Here is a 12389-nt window from a genome sequence, read left to right on the forward strand (position 1 = left end):
AGATACTGGAGTGCCACACCCCCCTCCCCCTGCTTTGCATTTCCCTGTTTTCTATAGGTATCTAAAATTCCAATCCAGACCTGACCTAAACCTTTATGCTATGATGCATGAAAGAAGGGAGGAGAAGTTCAGAGACCTGGATCATGTTGACGTTGACAAAGGCCAGTGAGAATTGAAGACTTTAGAGTAATTTTATTGTCTAGGGCATGCTTTTTAATGTGTGCTAATGCGGTGCCTTTTGTCCATGTGACTAAGCTCTGCCAGGCAGGCACTCTTTCAGTGTATTTTGATACGGATGCTTTATTTTGTTTTATATCTTGTGCATTACAGATGAAAGAATGGCGTGCTTCAGTTCAGAAAAGAACTTCGTGGCCTTGCTAGATCTGCATCCAAATCTGGCTCGTCCTGTAGGTCTCAGTGGTGTTTTCCCATTGCTATCATAGGAGAATTATATGTGACTGTATTGTTTTACAGCAAAACTATTTAATTGGCATAAAAGCAATAGCATAACTGTTAAAGTCAGTTTTCATTTACAAATCAGTGAAAGGAAAGTTAATAGCACTGTTGTCAAATATACCATGGGCCTAATGACTGTAGATACTGGCTGAGCAACCTTTTGCTTAAAAGCATGAGATGATACTTTATCTTTTAATTGAACAGTAATGGAAATGAATAAACAATCTCAGCACTGAAATTCTGATATATCAATCTAAACATTTGAGGCATTTTTCCATTGGCTGTAGAATGTAGACAGTGTGCAGTATTATAATGGCCCTTTGGCTATTATCTGAATGCCTGTGCTTTACAGAATTACTAAATCATAGGTGGGATTATTTTCTTTTCATTTATTGGTTTGCATTGGGATATATGTTTTCCCCGTTTCACTCTCAAATAATGAAGAAAAGTAGCTATAGTAGACCAAATGGGATACTTTCCACATGGTATTAAGTCTTTTACATTTGTTTTTTTATCTCTTTGTTCCACAAAGTATATCCAAGTTGTTACCCAATGCCACTGGCACATCCCCACTACCCCTACTAAATCAAATTGTCCCAAGAAATATAAGGATTGCTCCAGAATTAATGTCTCTGTTGGTAGTGAATGTCTTAAGTTATTTAGCCACAAGGCTAAAAATATTTCCAGGTAAGATTGTGCAAGTAGTGCATTCCTTTCTTGCTTAAGTGGATGCAGCAGGTGACTAGGAAAGATTCGGGGAGGGGAGCAATTTGATAACATGGTGCCTAAGTGAAATCTCCAAAAGGCATCTGTTTTATAATAGTAGCATATGCATCGATGTGACTTTATAAAATAGGCCTCTGCAATGACTCTCAGTATCGCACGCTTCCTCAGTAACACTCCAGACCAGTCAAGACACTTTGATTATGCATGCCTACCAGGAGAGGGAGACTGAGAACACCTGACTTTTATCATAGTATATCTAACCTGTGCAAATCCAAATCAGCCAGTATTTCTCAGTCTCCAGCAGAGGGTAGATGTGCACCCTGTACAGTCTGACCGGTTTGGTAGGCCCAGAGGGGTTCCTTGGGGTCTTTTCTTTTCCTCTTTATACAAGTACATTACATAAATTTCGCCATACTGGGACAGACCGAAGGTCCATCAAGCTCAGCATCCTGTTTCCAACAATGGCCAATCCAGGTTACAAGTGCGTGGCAAGATCCCAAAACAGTACAATACATTTTATGCTGCTTATCCTAGAAATATATAACAAAATGTTCAAACACACATGAATGCAAGTATGTTTTAAACTTGCTTCTTTGATTGTCTAAAGTGGAGTGGTCTCATATTTGTCACACGAAACAGAATGATATTTCTTCACCCAATAACTGGGTGTATTACCCGTGTGTGTATTCTAATCATTGACTCAACCTCCACCAACCTTCTCTATTCACTTATTTGTATTTTAATTCGTATTTCTATACTTAAAGATGTACAAACAAAGTTAATGTAGCACTTAGCTTGAGCGGGTAGGTGCTCTCTAGACCCCGACAGGTCCCCGTTTCGTAACAACTTTGTCAAGGGGGAGTCACCGATTCCGGTAGCCGCCTCAAATGCATGTGCAATACCGGAATCGGTGACTCCCCCTTGACAAAGTTGTTACGAAACGGGGACCTGTCGGGGTCTAGAGAGCACCTACCCGCTCAAGCTAAGTGCTACATTAACTTTGTTTGTACATCTTTAAGTATAGAAATACGAATTAAAATACAAATAAGTGAATAGAGAAGGTTGGTGGAGGTTGAGTCAATGATTAGAATACACACACGGGTAATACACCCAGTTATTGGGTGAAGAAATATCATTCTGTTTCGTGTGACAAATATGAGACCACTCCACTTTAGACAATCAAAGAAGCAAGTTTAAAACATACTTGCATTCATGTGTGTTTGATCATTTTGTTAAATATTTCAAGCTCGACAGAGTGTAGGCATAGTTTTGTTTTGACAATTGCATTATCCTAGAAATAAGCAGTGGATTTTCCCCAAGTCCATTTTAATAATGGCTTATGGACTTTTCTTTTAGGAAGCTACCCAAACCTTTTTTAAACCCCTCTGAGCTAACTACTTTTACTACATTCTCTGGCAACGAATTACAGAGTTTAATTACACGTTGAGACAAGAAAACTTTCTTTGATTCATTTTAAATTTACTACTTTGTAGCTTCATTGCTTGCCCCCTAGTCCTAGTACTTTTGGAAAGAGTAAACAAGCGATTCAGGTCTACCCGTTCTGCTCCACTCATTATTTTATAGACCTCTATCATATCTCCCCTCAGCCGTCTTTTCTCCACGCTGAAGACCTAGCCACTAGCCTTTCCTCATAGGGAAGTCGTCCCATCCATTTTTGTCTTGTCACCCTTTTCTGTACCTTTTCTAATTCCACTATATCTTTTTTGAGATGCAGTGACCAGAATTGCACACAATATTTGAGGTGCGGTCTTTACTGTTTATCTTTTTTTAAATCCCTGTCCCTCTGTGCCAACATCGTGTTGCTTCTAGGGGTGTGGGTCCAGTGGGACTCCGTTTTCCCCCTCTTGGTGTGTTATACCCATGTGACTGGGTCCCTCCCCCCTCCTCTGCCCTCAATTTGGAGGGTCTGTTTTGTGCCTCGGCTGCAGTTTGTGCAGGAGAGCCTTGAGAGCCTAAAGATGCATGGCTAAAGATACCTTGCTATCCTTCATCTTGTTCTGAGACCACTTTCACCTTCTCTTTCCATCTTTTCTCTTTCGCCTCTGTCTTCTTTTCTACACTTTAATAACTACTCCTTCAATAGTAACATTGTTAAAATTTAGGATTTAGACACCTTGGTAAATAGCACAAGAATGTGGAAAGACTGTGTTTTTTATCAGGTGGCCAGTAAGAACTTCATTTACATGTGCATGTGTGAACCTTTTTGTATGTGCAAGACTTAATTTCAGATCAGTTTAGGGCATAGGTCTCATTATGTTAGAAAACAAACATGTACTGATTTAAGATAAACTAGAACCGGATACACGGAAATGCACTTTTTATTTTTTTTTTTTGGTTGGCTGCTGTGCTCTGGAATCGTCTCCCACAGTATGTGAGAGACAAGCTTTCTTTTCAGAAGTTTAAGAAGTTAGTGAAGACCCACTTATTTTTGACTGCTCATGGTGTGGTTCTGGAGGGCAGTTCTTGAGACGGGAGATGCACCTGTACTAGGGTACTCGGATATTAAGATGTTTTTATTTAAGGTTTAGTGGTGTTTGGTTGCATAATCTGTTCTATCCTAACCTGAAGTTCCTTTCTTTGAAATTATTGTAATGTACAGTGCCTTGACCTTTGAATAAGGTGTTAATTTTCAAACCTATGTAACTTTGTAAGTCTATGTGCTTTGAAAATTAGCCTCTGTGTTTGACAGGTTTGGGCTTTTGACAGCCCAGACCTGTCAAACAAGTGCGGGAGGATTGTGCTGAGCGCATGAAGGCACAATTTGCCCGCACTTCTACCCCATGATCAGAGATAATTGCACTGCTTAAATTTGCATGCATTATCTCTGATCATAGGTCTAATAGCGCCCCGCGCTGGTCCAGTGCTATTTTAGAGCTCTGTTTGGAACAGCGTGGGGCTTTTGATCATCTGCCTATAAGTTCAGTTTATCAAATGTTAGGATTTGTGTGCAAATGTTAGGATTTGTGTCAATAGTATTAGTTTCTATAAAATTGAATATTGCATTAGAATGATTATCCTCCCCAGTTGTTTATTATAAGCAGTAAAAGTGTAGCGGGTCCATGAAATCTAATTTACTGTGTGCCTCTGTGTCTTACTTTTTGTATTTCAGATTGTGTTAGGCATAGTGATTGGAAAAACAGATGTCCGAGGGTTTCCAGACAGAAAAAGTTAAGTTTAGCTAGATTCAAAAATTGTTACCTTCTAAGTTTGTATGTCAAGATAAGACTTGACATCATGAAATATATTACAGTACTGAGGAAAAGTTTGTGAACCCTTAAAATTCTCTGTATCTTAGCACAATTTATACACAAAACGTGGTTAGATTCTAATCTGTACCCCAATAACGAAGAGACAACCCCATTGAATAAATAACTCAAAAGAATATATTTTGATTTATTCAACAGAGAGATTCAAAAATAAGTTTCTTTTTGAGAAAAAGTATGTGAACCCTGTTCACCTTCTGTCTTGCCTCTGGGCCAGAAGTAACCTTCTGAAGGAGTAAATCTTTACTCCCCCAGGCAGAATTCCAGGCAAGAAAAACTCTGGCTACTAAATAAGTATTAGACATAATAAATGTTTATTCAAATTGTCAAAGAAGCCAATCAGTAATTATTGAAATGGTAACAAATAAACTCCCAATACAATATAATATGTAGGAAATAAAAACAGAGTTTTCCCTGGGACCTGTCCACCTCCTAGTGGACACACTGAGGCTCGCCATCCTCAGTTCTGTTTCCTGTTAAATACTTTTTTCTTCCTTTCTTCATTATCTTAATTATAATTACCCTTCCTACCTAATGAATATGCATCTTTCCAGAATATTCTGTTTCCTGTCATGACGTCTCATGTTCCATCATTTTATTCCCTTATTATATTGGCAGTTAGGGCCTGTCATGCACATAAGCATAAGTTTTCATTTGGTATAGGTTGACCTATGTCTTTGGTATGCACAGTCATCATACCAGCTCCCTCCACCCTTACAGTTTTACCCACACCCACTCACTTCTCCTTCTGATAGTTTATCTGGATACAGCAGGTGTCCTTAGTCATATTTCTCATTTTGTTTGTATTATAAATATGTTTTACACATTACATTCTATGTGCTGCTGCTTTTTATAAAATGTCTTTATACATTATAGATTATTTATTTATATGTTTTTATATATGGATTTTATATGATTATGCTTGACCCATTTATATTCATGTGCTGCTGGTGTTATCTTATTTTTTATATATGGATTTTATATATATATTTTTCTATATATGTATTGTATAACTGTGTCATCATTCCTCTGTTCACTCATTTATCTATTTATTTCCTTAGTTTATGTTTTTATGAAAGTAATTTATATATTTTGTATTATTTAGGGACTCCTGACGCAGGCCTCTGCGGCCGAAAGACGATTCTTGACGAGTCCATTACATTTTGTGAATTAAACTTCTGATGTGAACTCACTGAGTCTTCATCATCTTTGTTGTCACTGTCGCTGTGTTTGCTTGCTTATTAGGTGTATCATTACTTTCATTAGGTGTATCATTGCTTTTGACTCCTAACCATGACTCTCTTACTCAACACCCTCACTTATCACCCCTACCACTGCAATTTCCCCACCCCTAGCTGTCTGTTCGTCTGTCCAATTTAGATTGTAAGCTCTGTTGAGCAGGGACTGTCTTTTCATGTTAATTTGTACAGCGCTGCGTAAGTCTAGTAGCGCTATAGAAATGTTTAATAGTAGTAGTAGTAGTAGTATTATGCTAACTTTGTATTATATCTCTGGTATTTGAATTTCAGTGCTGTTAAATGTTACTGTTTTCAAGTTTACCTCATTTATTGTTCTTACGTTTATACTTGGTTATTTTACTGTTGTTGTGTTGAACTGTACCTGCTGTATACCGCTTTGTGTGAATCTCTTCATAAAGGCGGTTAATAAATCCAAATAGATAACTATCTGATGTTTAAAAGTAAACTTAGAATCAACCACAATCCCAAGAATTCTCGATCTGTCTTCCTTACCTGATAGTAATTTTAAATCTTTCTCTGGCAGTGACTCATAATTATGGCTTGTAAACTGAGTTGAACATGCCACAGAAGGAACTTGTTTGTCTTATAGCAGGGTCAGTGACTTGCTTGTAGCAATTCTGAAGTTTCTCATGGTTGGCAAGAACCAAAATTCTTTAAAGGAAAAGGTTTGCTGACCCCTTGTGGTGGTTTTAAAACTTCAGCCCACACTAGCTGGAACTATTTGCCTCTAATCTAAAATCTATTGATAAATATTTATTTTTAAAAAGTAAAGGGGTCTTTTATTAAGCCGTGGTAGCGTTTTTAGCTCATGGTAGAAATCAGCTGGCAGTAAACGCCGAGGTGCCCATAGGAATATAATAGGCATCTCGGCGTTTTCCGCCAGCTGATTTCTACCGCATTTTAGAAGGATTTATCCATGGAGCGGAGTGCATGGGAAGGGGTGCAGGGAAAGACGATTGTGGAGAGATACTGGGGAGCAGCAGAGTGAGTACATTTATAGGTTAGTAGAAGAAGTTTGAACAGGATGTGAAAACGGATAGGGAGCCAGTGAAGCGACTTGAGGAGAGGGGTAGTATGAGTAAAGCGACCCTGGCAGAAGACAAGACAGGCATTTCTATAGCGCTACAAGGCATACGCAGCGCTGTACACCATACACAAAAAGACAGTCCCTGCTCAAAGAGCTTACAATCTAGATAAGACAGGTAAACAGAAAGCTGCCTTCACAATTCCTACTTAATTCATTTTTCTAGTCAATGACAAGCAGGAGGCAACAGGAAGTTCACTGTTTGTTTACTACTTTATTAAGGGCTCAATTTACTAAGGTGCACTAGCATTTTTAGTGCATTAACAAAATTAGCTAACTGTTAGGCGCCCATAGGAATATTGTGGGTGCCTACACAGTTAGCACCGCACCTCTAACGCGACTTAGTAAACAGGGCCCTAAATGTATTTAAGTTGCATACATTTATATATTATCTTTGCAAACAAGACGGTTGAGAAAACAAGCCAGCTATTCTGGGCTGCTTGTTTAAAAGTACTGTAGAGGAATACTGTGACCGACTATGTGCAATATGAAATCTTACTAACAAACTGTGAAGACTGAATTATGAATAACTCAAGTAAAGTTTATTTCTTTAGATGTTGGTTCAGAAAGGTACACATTCAGTTTTACCATTAGAGATTCTCCAGCTTACTTTATAAATGCATTTGCCTGGGGGAAAGAAGAGTATATTAAATCCCTCTCAGAAAGTTTCAGAGTTGGTGATTGTGGTAAGTTGCCATTTATTCTATACATTGCTCTGCTTTAGTGTGCACTTCTCTCATATATTTATAACTGCTCTTTGTCGTGCACAAATTTCCTGGCTTCTTTTGTCTGCATCTACATATTTTCTAATCAAGTCCTTTTCCAGGAATGCCTTCACTCAGTCTGCTTTAGAGTATTTTCTTTGTGTCAGCTTATACTTTTATGAACCAGAGGGTATTATCTATTTCCACCAGCAGATGGAGGTAGAGAGGACTGAATTCAACCAGTGACCACCAGTTACAATCCAGTATTTTTCTCTACCTTCCAGTAGTTGGTAGGTTGTGCTATGGTGCTCGGTGCCTGGCCTAGCTCCCCGCTCTGCTTGCCGTCGCCACACACCATGATTGAGCCTAACAGCCTCTCCCAGGTCATAGTCTCAGGAGCTGTGGCTGAGCTCAAAAGCTCCACAGCCCCTAATTGTGAGTCTTTGGCTTGGACCTGAGGGATGCAGGTCCACAGCCCCCCTCCGCAACTCCGATGTGCCTAAATTCCCCCCCAAATTGCCTGGGTAGCTTTTTACCCTGTTTTTAGGGAATAAAGCTATTTTTCCTGTGCCTGTCTCTTTAAGGAAAAAAATAGAGCAGAGTAGCCCTGAACAGGGAAATCCCCTACCTTTTGGTAAGGGGATTTTCCTTAATTAACACCCCCCAGAGAGCCCAGGATAGCTGAGGAGCCAGATCCCTGGGCCGAGGCAGGTTCGGGCATCGTGTCAGGCCCGTATCTGCCTGACACGTGGCCAGAGATGCCATCTGGGAAATGCTGCTCTGTGTGCAGGAACGAGCAGCTCAGTATGGTTGCCAGTTCTGTCTGCACAAAGTGCGATGGGCCGTTTCCAACTTTGGAAACGGATTAGGGGGGGGCCTGCGGATTTGATCTGTGTGTCGTCGTGTCATTCCCCCCCCCCCCCCCCCCCCGGGGTCCTGATTTCATCAAGAACTGAGGCCATTTTGTCTCCCTTTGGTTTTTGTTCTCCTGCTGCTTCTCAGCACAGGAACCTGTTCCTTCCACTTCAGGGCTCGGGGGGAGCTACTTCTCCTACCCTCTCAGATCCATTTGGTGTGGTCTCAATGGGGCCACCGAGCTTTTTGGCTCCAGAGCTTAGTACAGTTAGTCTGGCAGCAGTTACATTTCGATGGGGAGGCCCCTGAGGGGCCCGGTTTGGGTTCTAAGAGGCACCAATTCCCTCAGAGGAGTCTGGGGAGGACTCTGAGGCTTTCTCAAACTCAGTACCACGGTACTCTGAGTCTGAGGCTCCCCCGTCTTGAGAAGCTGAGGAAGAGCGAGCTCATGTGATCTGTCTCTTTCAGCGAGAAGAGCTGTCTCGTCTTATTGATGAGGCTATTATGGCCCTTTCTATGGTTCGGACTCGGTGCAGACCCTGTTGAGGGGGATCTGCTGAAGGTGCTCGATGGGCCCCCTAAGCATTTCTCTCTTCACAAGGCTCTTAATCCACATGATGATGGCAGATGGTTAGAAATAAATCAACAACTGTGAAGTCACAAATACCATTAACCACCAAGACTCCTCCAGTCCATTTTTCAAACTGTAAAATAGCAAGTGTTATACAAATTTTATTGATGGTTGAGGAGGTTTTTTAACCAATGAAGTCACTACCCTTTTTAGTCTGGAGGCTGATCAATTTGCTGAAGACGGTGTTCTGAGACTTTTCTTCCTCCATTTTTGAGAAATATTTTGGGCAGACTGTGTACATTTTTCTGTGTTTCTATATAGGACTTCACTCTTCTGCTGCCACTCATGCCCAAGGCCAGACTCAGTGTGGCCTGGTGGGACAGTCCAGTGAACCTTTTAAGGGAGGTCCGTCTGGATCTTCCTCAATGGGTGCTGGTCACCATGGATGCAGGTCTCCTCGGCTGGGCAGCTCATTCTCTGGGGTGAGTTGCACAGGGCACATGGTTCAGCCAAGAGGAATCCTGGTCCATCAACTGCCTGAATACCCGGGCAGTCTGGCTGGCTGTGCTGGAGTTTCACCCACTCCTGGAAAGGAAATTGGTCAGAGTGATGTCAGACAATACAACAATGGTGGCATACATCAACAGGCAGGGCAGGACCTGGAGTCAGGCGATGGCCCTGGAGGCGTCAAACCTCTGCCGCTGGGCAGAAGTGCATCTGCAGTCTCTTTCAGTGGTCCATATTACGGCAAGGACAGTATGCAAGCAGTCTTTCCCAGTTGCTCTCTGCTGAATTGGGAGAGTGGGAGCTGGGACAGCAGGCCTTTCAGCTCATAGTGGAGCGCTGAGGGCCTCCTCATTTCAACCTGATGGCTTTGCAAGCTCTTCTTCAGTTGATGAATGGACCCGGCTTCTCAGGAGATAGAGGTCCATCAAGCCCAGTATCCTGTTTCCAAAAGTGGCCAATCCAGGTCAAAAGTACCTGGCAAGATCCCAAAATAGTAAAAGAGATTTTATGCTGCTTATTCTAAAGTAAGCAGTGAATTTTCCCAAGTCCATCTTAATGGCTTATGGGCTTTTCTTTTAGGAAATTATCCAAACCTTTTTTAAACCCTGCTAAGCTAACTGCTTTTACTTCATTCTCTGGCAATTAATTCCAGAGTTTAATTACACGTTGAGTGAAGAAATATTTTCTCCGTTTTTTTTAAAAATGTACTACTTTGTAGCTTCATTGTATGCCCCCTAGTCCTAGTATTTTTAGAAAGGGTAAACAAACAATTCATGTCTACCCGTTCCACTCCACTCAATATTTTATAGACCTCTGTCATATCGCCCCTCAGCCATCTCTTCTCTAAGCTATTGAGTCTGTTAACATTGATTTGGTTCATCCAGTGCCTCAAGGACTGAGGGCCCACTCAACTAGGACTCGGACATCATCCTGAGTGGAGGCCTGGGCTGTTTCATCTGAGAAAATTTACGGGAAGGTGACAAGGTCCTTGCTACATTCCTTTGCTAAGTACTATAAGTTGGATGTTCATTCAGGGGACCTTGTCATTAGGTCTGCTTTGGTATAGTGGAGGAGTGGCCTAGTGGTTAGGGTGGTGGACTTTGGTCCTGAGGAACTGAGTTTGATTCCCGGCACAGGCAGCTCCTTGTGACTCTGGGCAAGTCACTTAACCCTCCATTGCCTGCTGCATTGAGCCTGCCATGAGTGGGAAAGCACAGGGTACAAATGTAACAAAAATAAAATATATCCTGCTGGTTGAGAACAGTATAAGCTGACACTAAGGAGAAATTATGTCTTGCCTGATAATTTTCTTTTCTTTAGTCAGCATCACTGTTTTGAAATCCTGCCCTTGGAAGACCTTAGTTTGGGGTTCTGGGTATGCTCTGTCTTTTCTTATTAGAAGTAAATGAAAAAGAAAAAGATTGTATTATGTTTGGCAGCCATACAGGGTTCCCGTGAGATGGCTATTCCCTGGTATATGCAGGATAATGAGTGCAACTCTTTGGTGTTTTGCTCGCTTGCTTATCATTGCAGCTACAGTGATTGATGGGGCTGGGTGTGTTATAAAAGGACCTTCTGCTGCTTAGACACATGCACATTGGATTGTTCCAGAGAGCATCACACACATTATAGCCGCTGATGTCACTGATTGCATTCAGTTTTCTCTTCCTCCATCTACTGGTGGGAAGGGATAACACCCACTGGTTCAGAAGAGTAACGCTTACTAAAGAAAAGAAAATTATTATGTAAGACATAATTTCTCCTGTTCAGAAAACACTGTTTTACCTTTGGAAATGCCCTTTAAAATTATCTTCCTAATGCTTATGATCCATGTGGTGCAGTGGGGCCAATATTCAAATCAAATTGTTTGTTCACGGGGACTATAAATGTATAACTTGATTGTCTGGATTTTTGACTGGTATGTGGATAATATTGGGCTGAAAATCCATCTTACTGGCCCAATACTTTTCTATATAGTCGATGGGCACACTGAGGGTGGACCACAACAATGATCTGGATAATGGTGATATTCAGCTGCTAGCCAGATAATTTGTACATTTATTTATTTAATTTCTTATATACCACCTGAAAACTGTTGAAGCAGTGTGCCTTTGGGTACAGCAGGCCTAAACTAAATGGTAGCAGTATTGATCATACATTATGCATTTGAACTCTGGTGTTTAAATTAAACACAGTCACTGTTTCCATTAATAAACAACATGCTTTCTTTCAGTTGTAATTGAAAATCCTTTAGTGCAAACAAAAGATACTGAAAGAGAAGAAAAGTTCAATCCCACAACACCGAGGTAATCTGTCAACTTGTAGATGCAAAGACAAAGCACAATTTGAAATGTCTATATGCAAAAGCTAGAAGCCTAAAAATAAAACGGGAGAGTATACAGCACTAAATGAAGAGGTAGATATAATAGGCATCTCATAGACCTGGTGGAAGAAGGACAATCAATGAGACATTGTGTTATTAGGGTACAAATTATATTGCAATGACAGAGTGGATCAAATTGTTTATATGTTAAAGAGGGAATGGAGTCAAACAAAATAAATGTTCTACATGAAACAGATAGCAGCGTGGGATCCTTGTGGATAAGAATTCCATGTGTGAAGGGAAAGAGTATACTGGTAGTGCTGTACTACCATGCACCAGGGCAGAACGAAGAGACATATAAACAAATGTTTAGAGAAATTAGGAAAGCTGGCAAATTGGGCAACATTATAATAATTGGTGACCAGACCAGAGGCAGTTGAATGCGGTGAAGTGGAATGATGGAAATCAGCCGTCTGGATTAAAGTTTTGGCCCTTGAAACAGCCTAGTTGAGGCGAAACAGGGTCTCCTGTTGGGCTTTGTGAACATTGTACACAGTTGAAGAATGGACAGTTCTAAGAACATTTAAGTTAAGTAGTTTTTCATTCACCGAATGTTTTGA

The 12389-nt window shown here is 40.8% G+C and overlaps 1 protein-coding gene across 1 annotated transcript in view; it reads left to right on the forward strand.

Annotated features, from left to right (window-relative positions):
* Window positions 1-338: 338 nt before the first annotated feature.
* The window catches only part of MEIOB (meiosis specific with OB-fold), a 39950-nt gene continuing 27899 nt past the window's right edge, over window positions 339-12389 (forward strand). Inside the window, exons 1-4 of the mRNA XM_030212821.1 lie at window positions 339-407; window positions 4313-4370; window positions 7364-7495; window positions 11680-11752. Of these exons, the coding sequence (XP_030068681.1) occupies window positions 339-407; window positions 4313-4370; window positions 7364-7495; window positions 11680-11752 (332 nt within the window). The remainder of the gene's footprint in view (window positions 408-4312; window positions 4371-7363; window positions 7496-11679; window positions 11753-12389) is intronic.

The sequence above is a fragment of the Microcaecilia unicolor genome, chromosome 8, assembly GCF_901765095.1.
Source record: "Microcaecilia unicolor chromosome 8, aMicUni1.1, whole genome shotgun sequence".
NCBI lineage: Eukaryota > Metazoa > Chordata > Amphibia > Gymnophiona > Siphonopidae > Microcaecilia > Microcaecilia unicolor.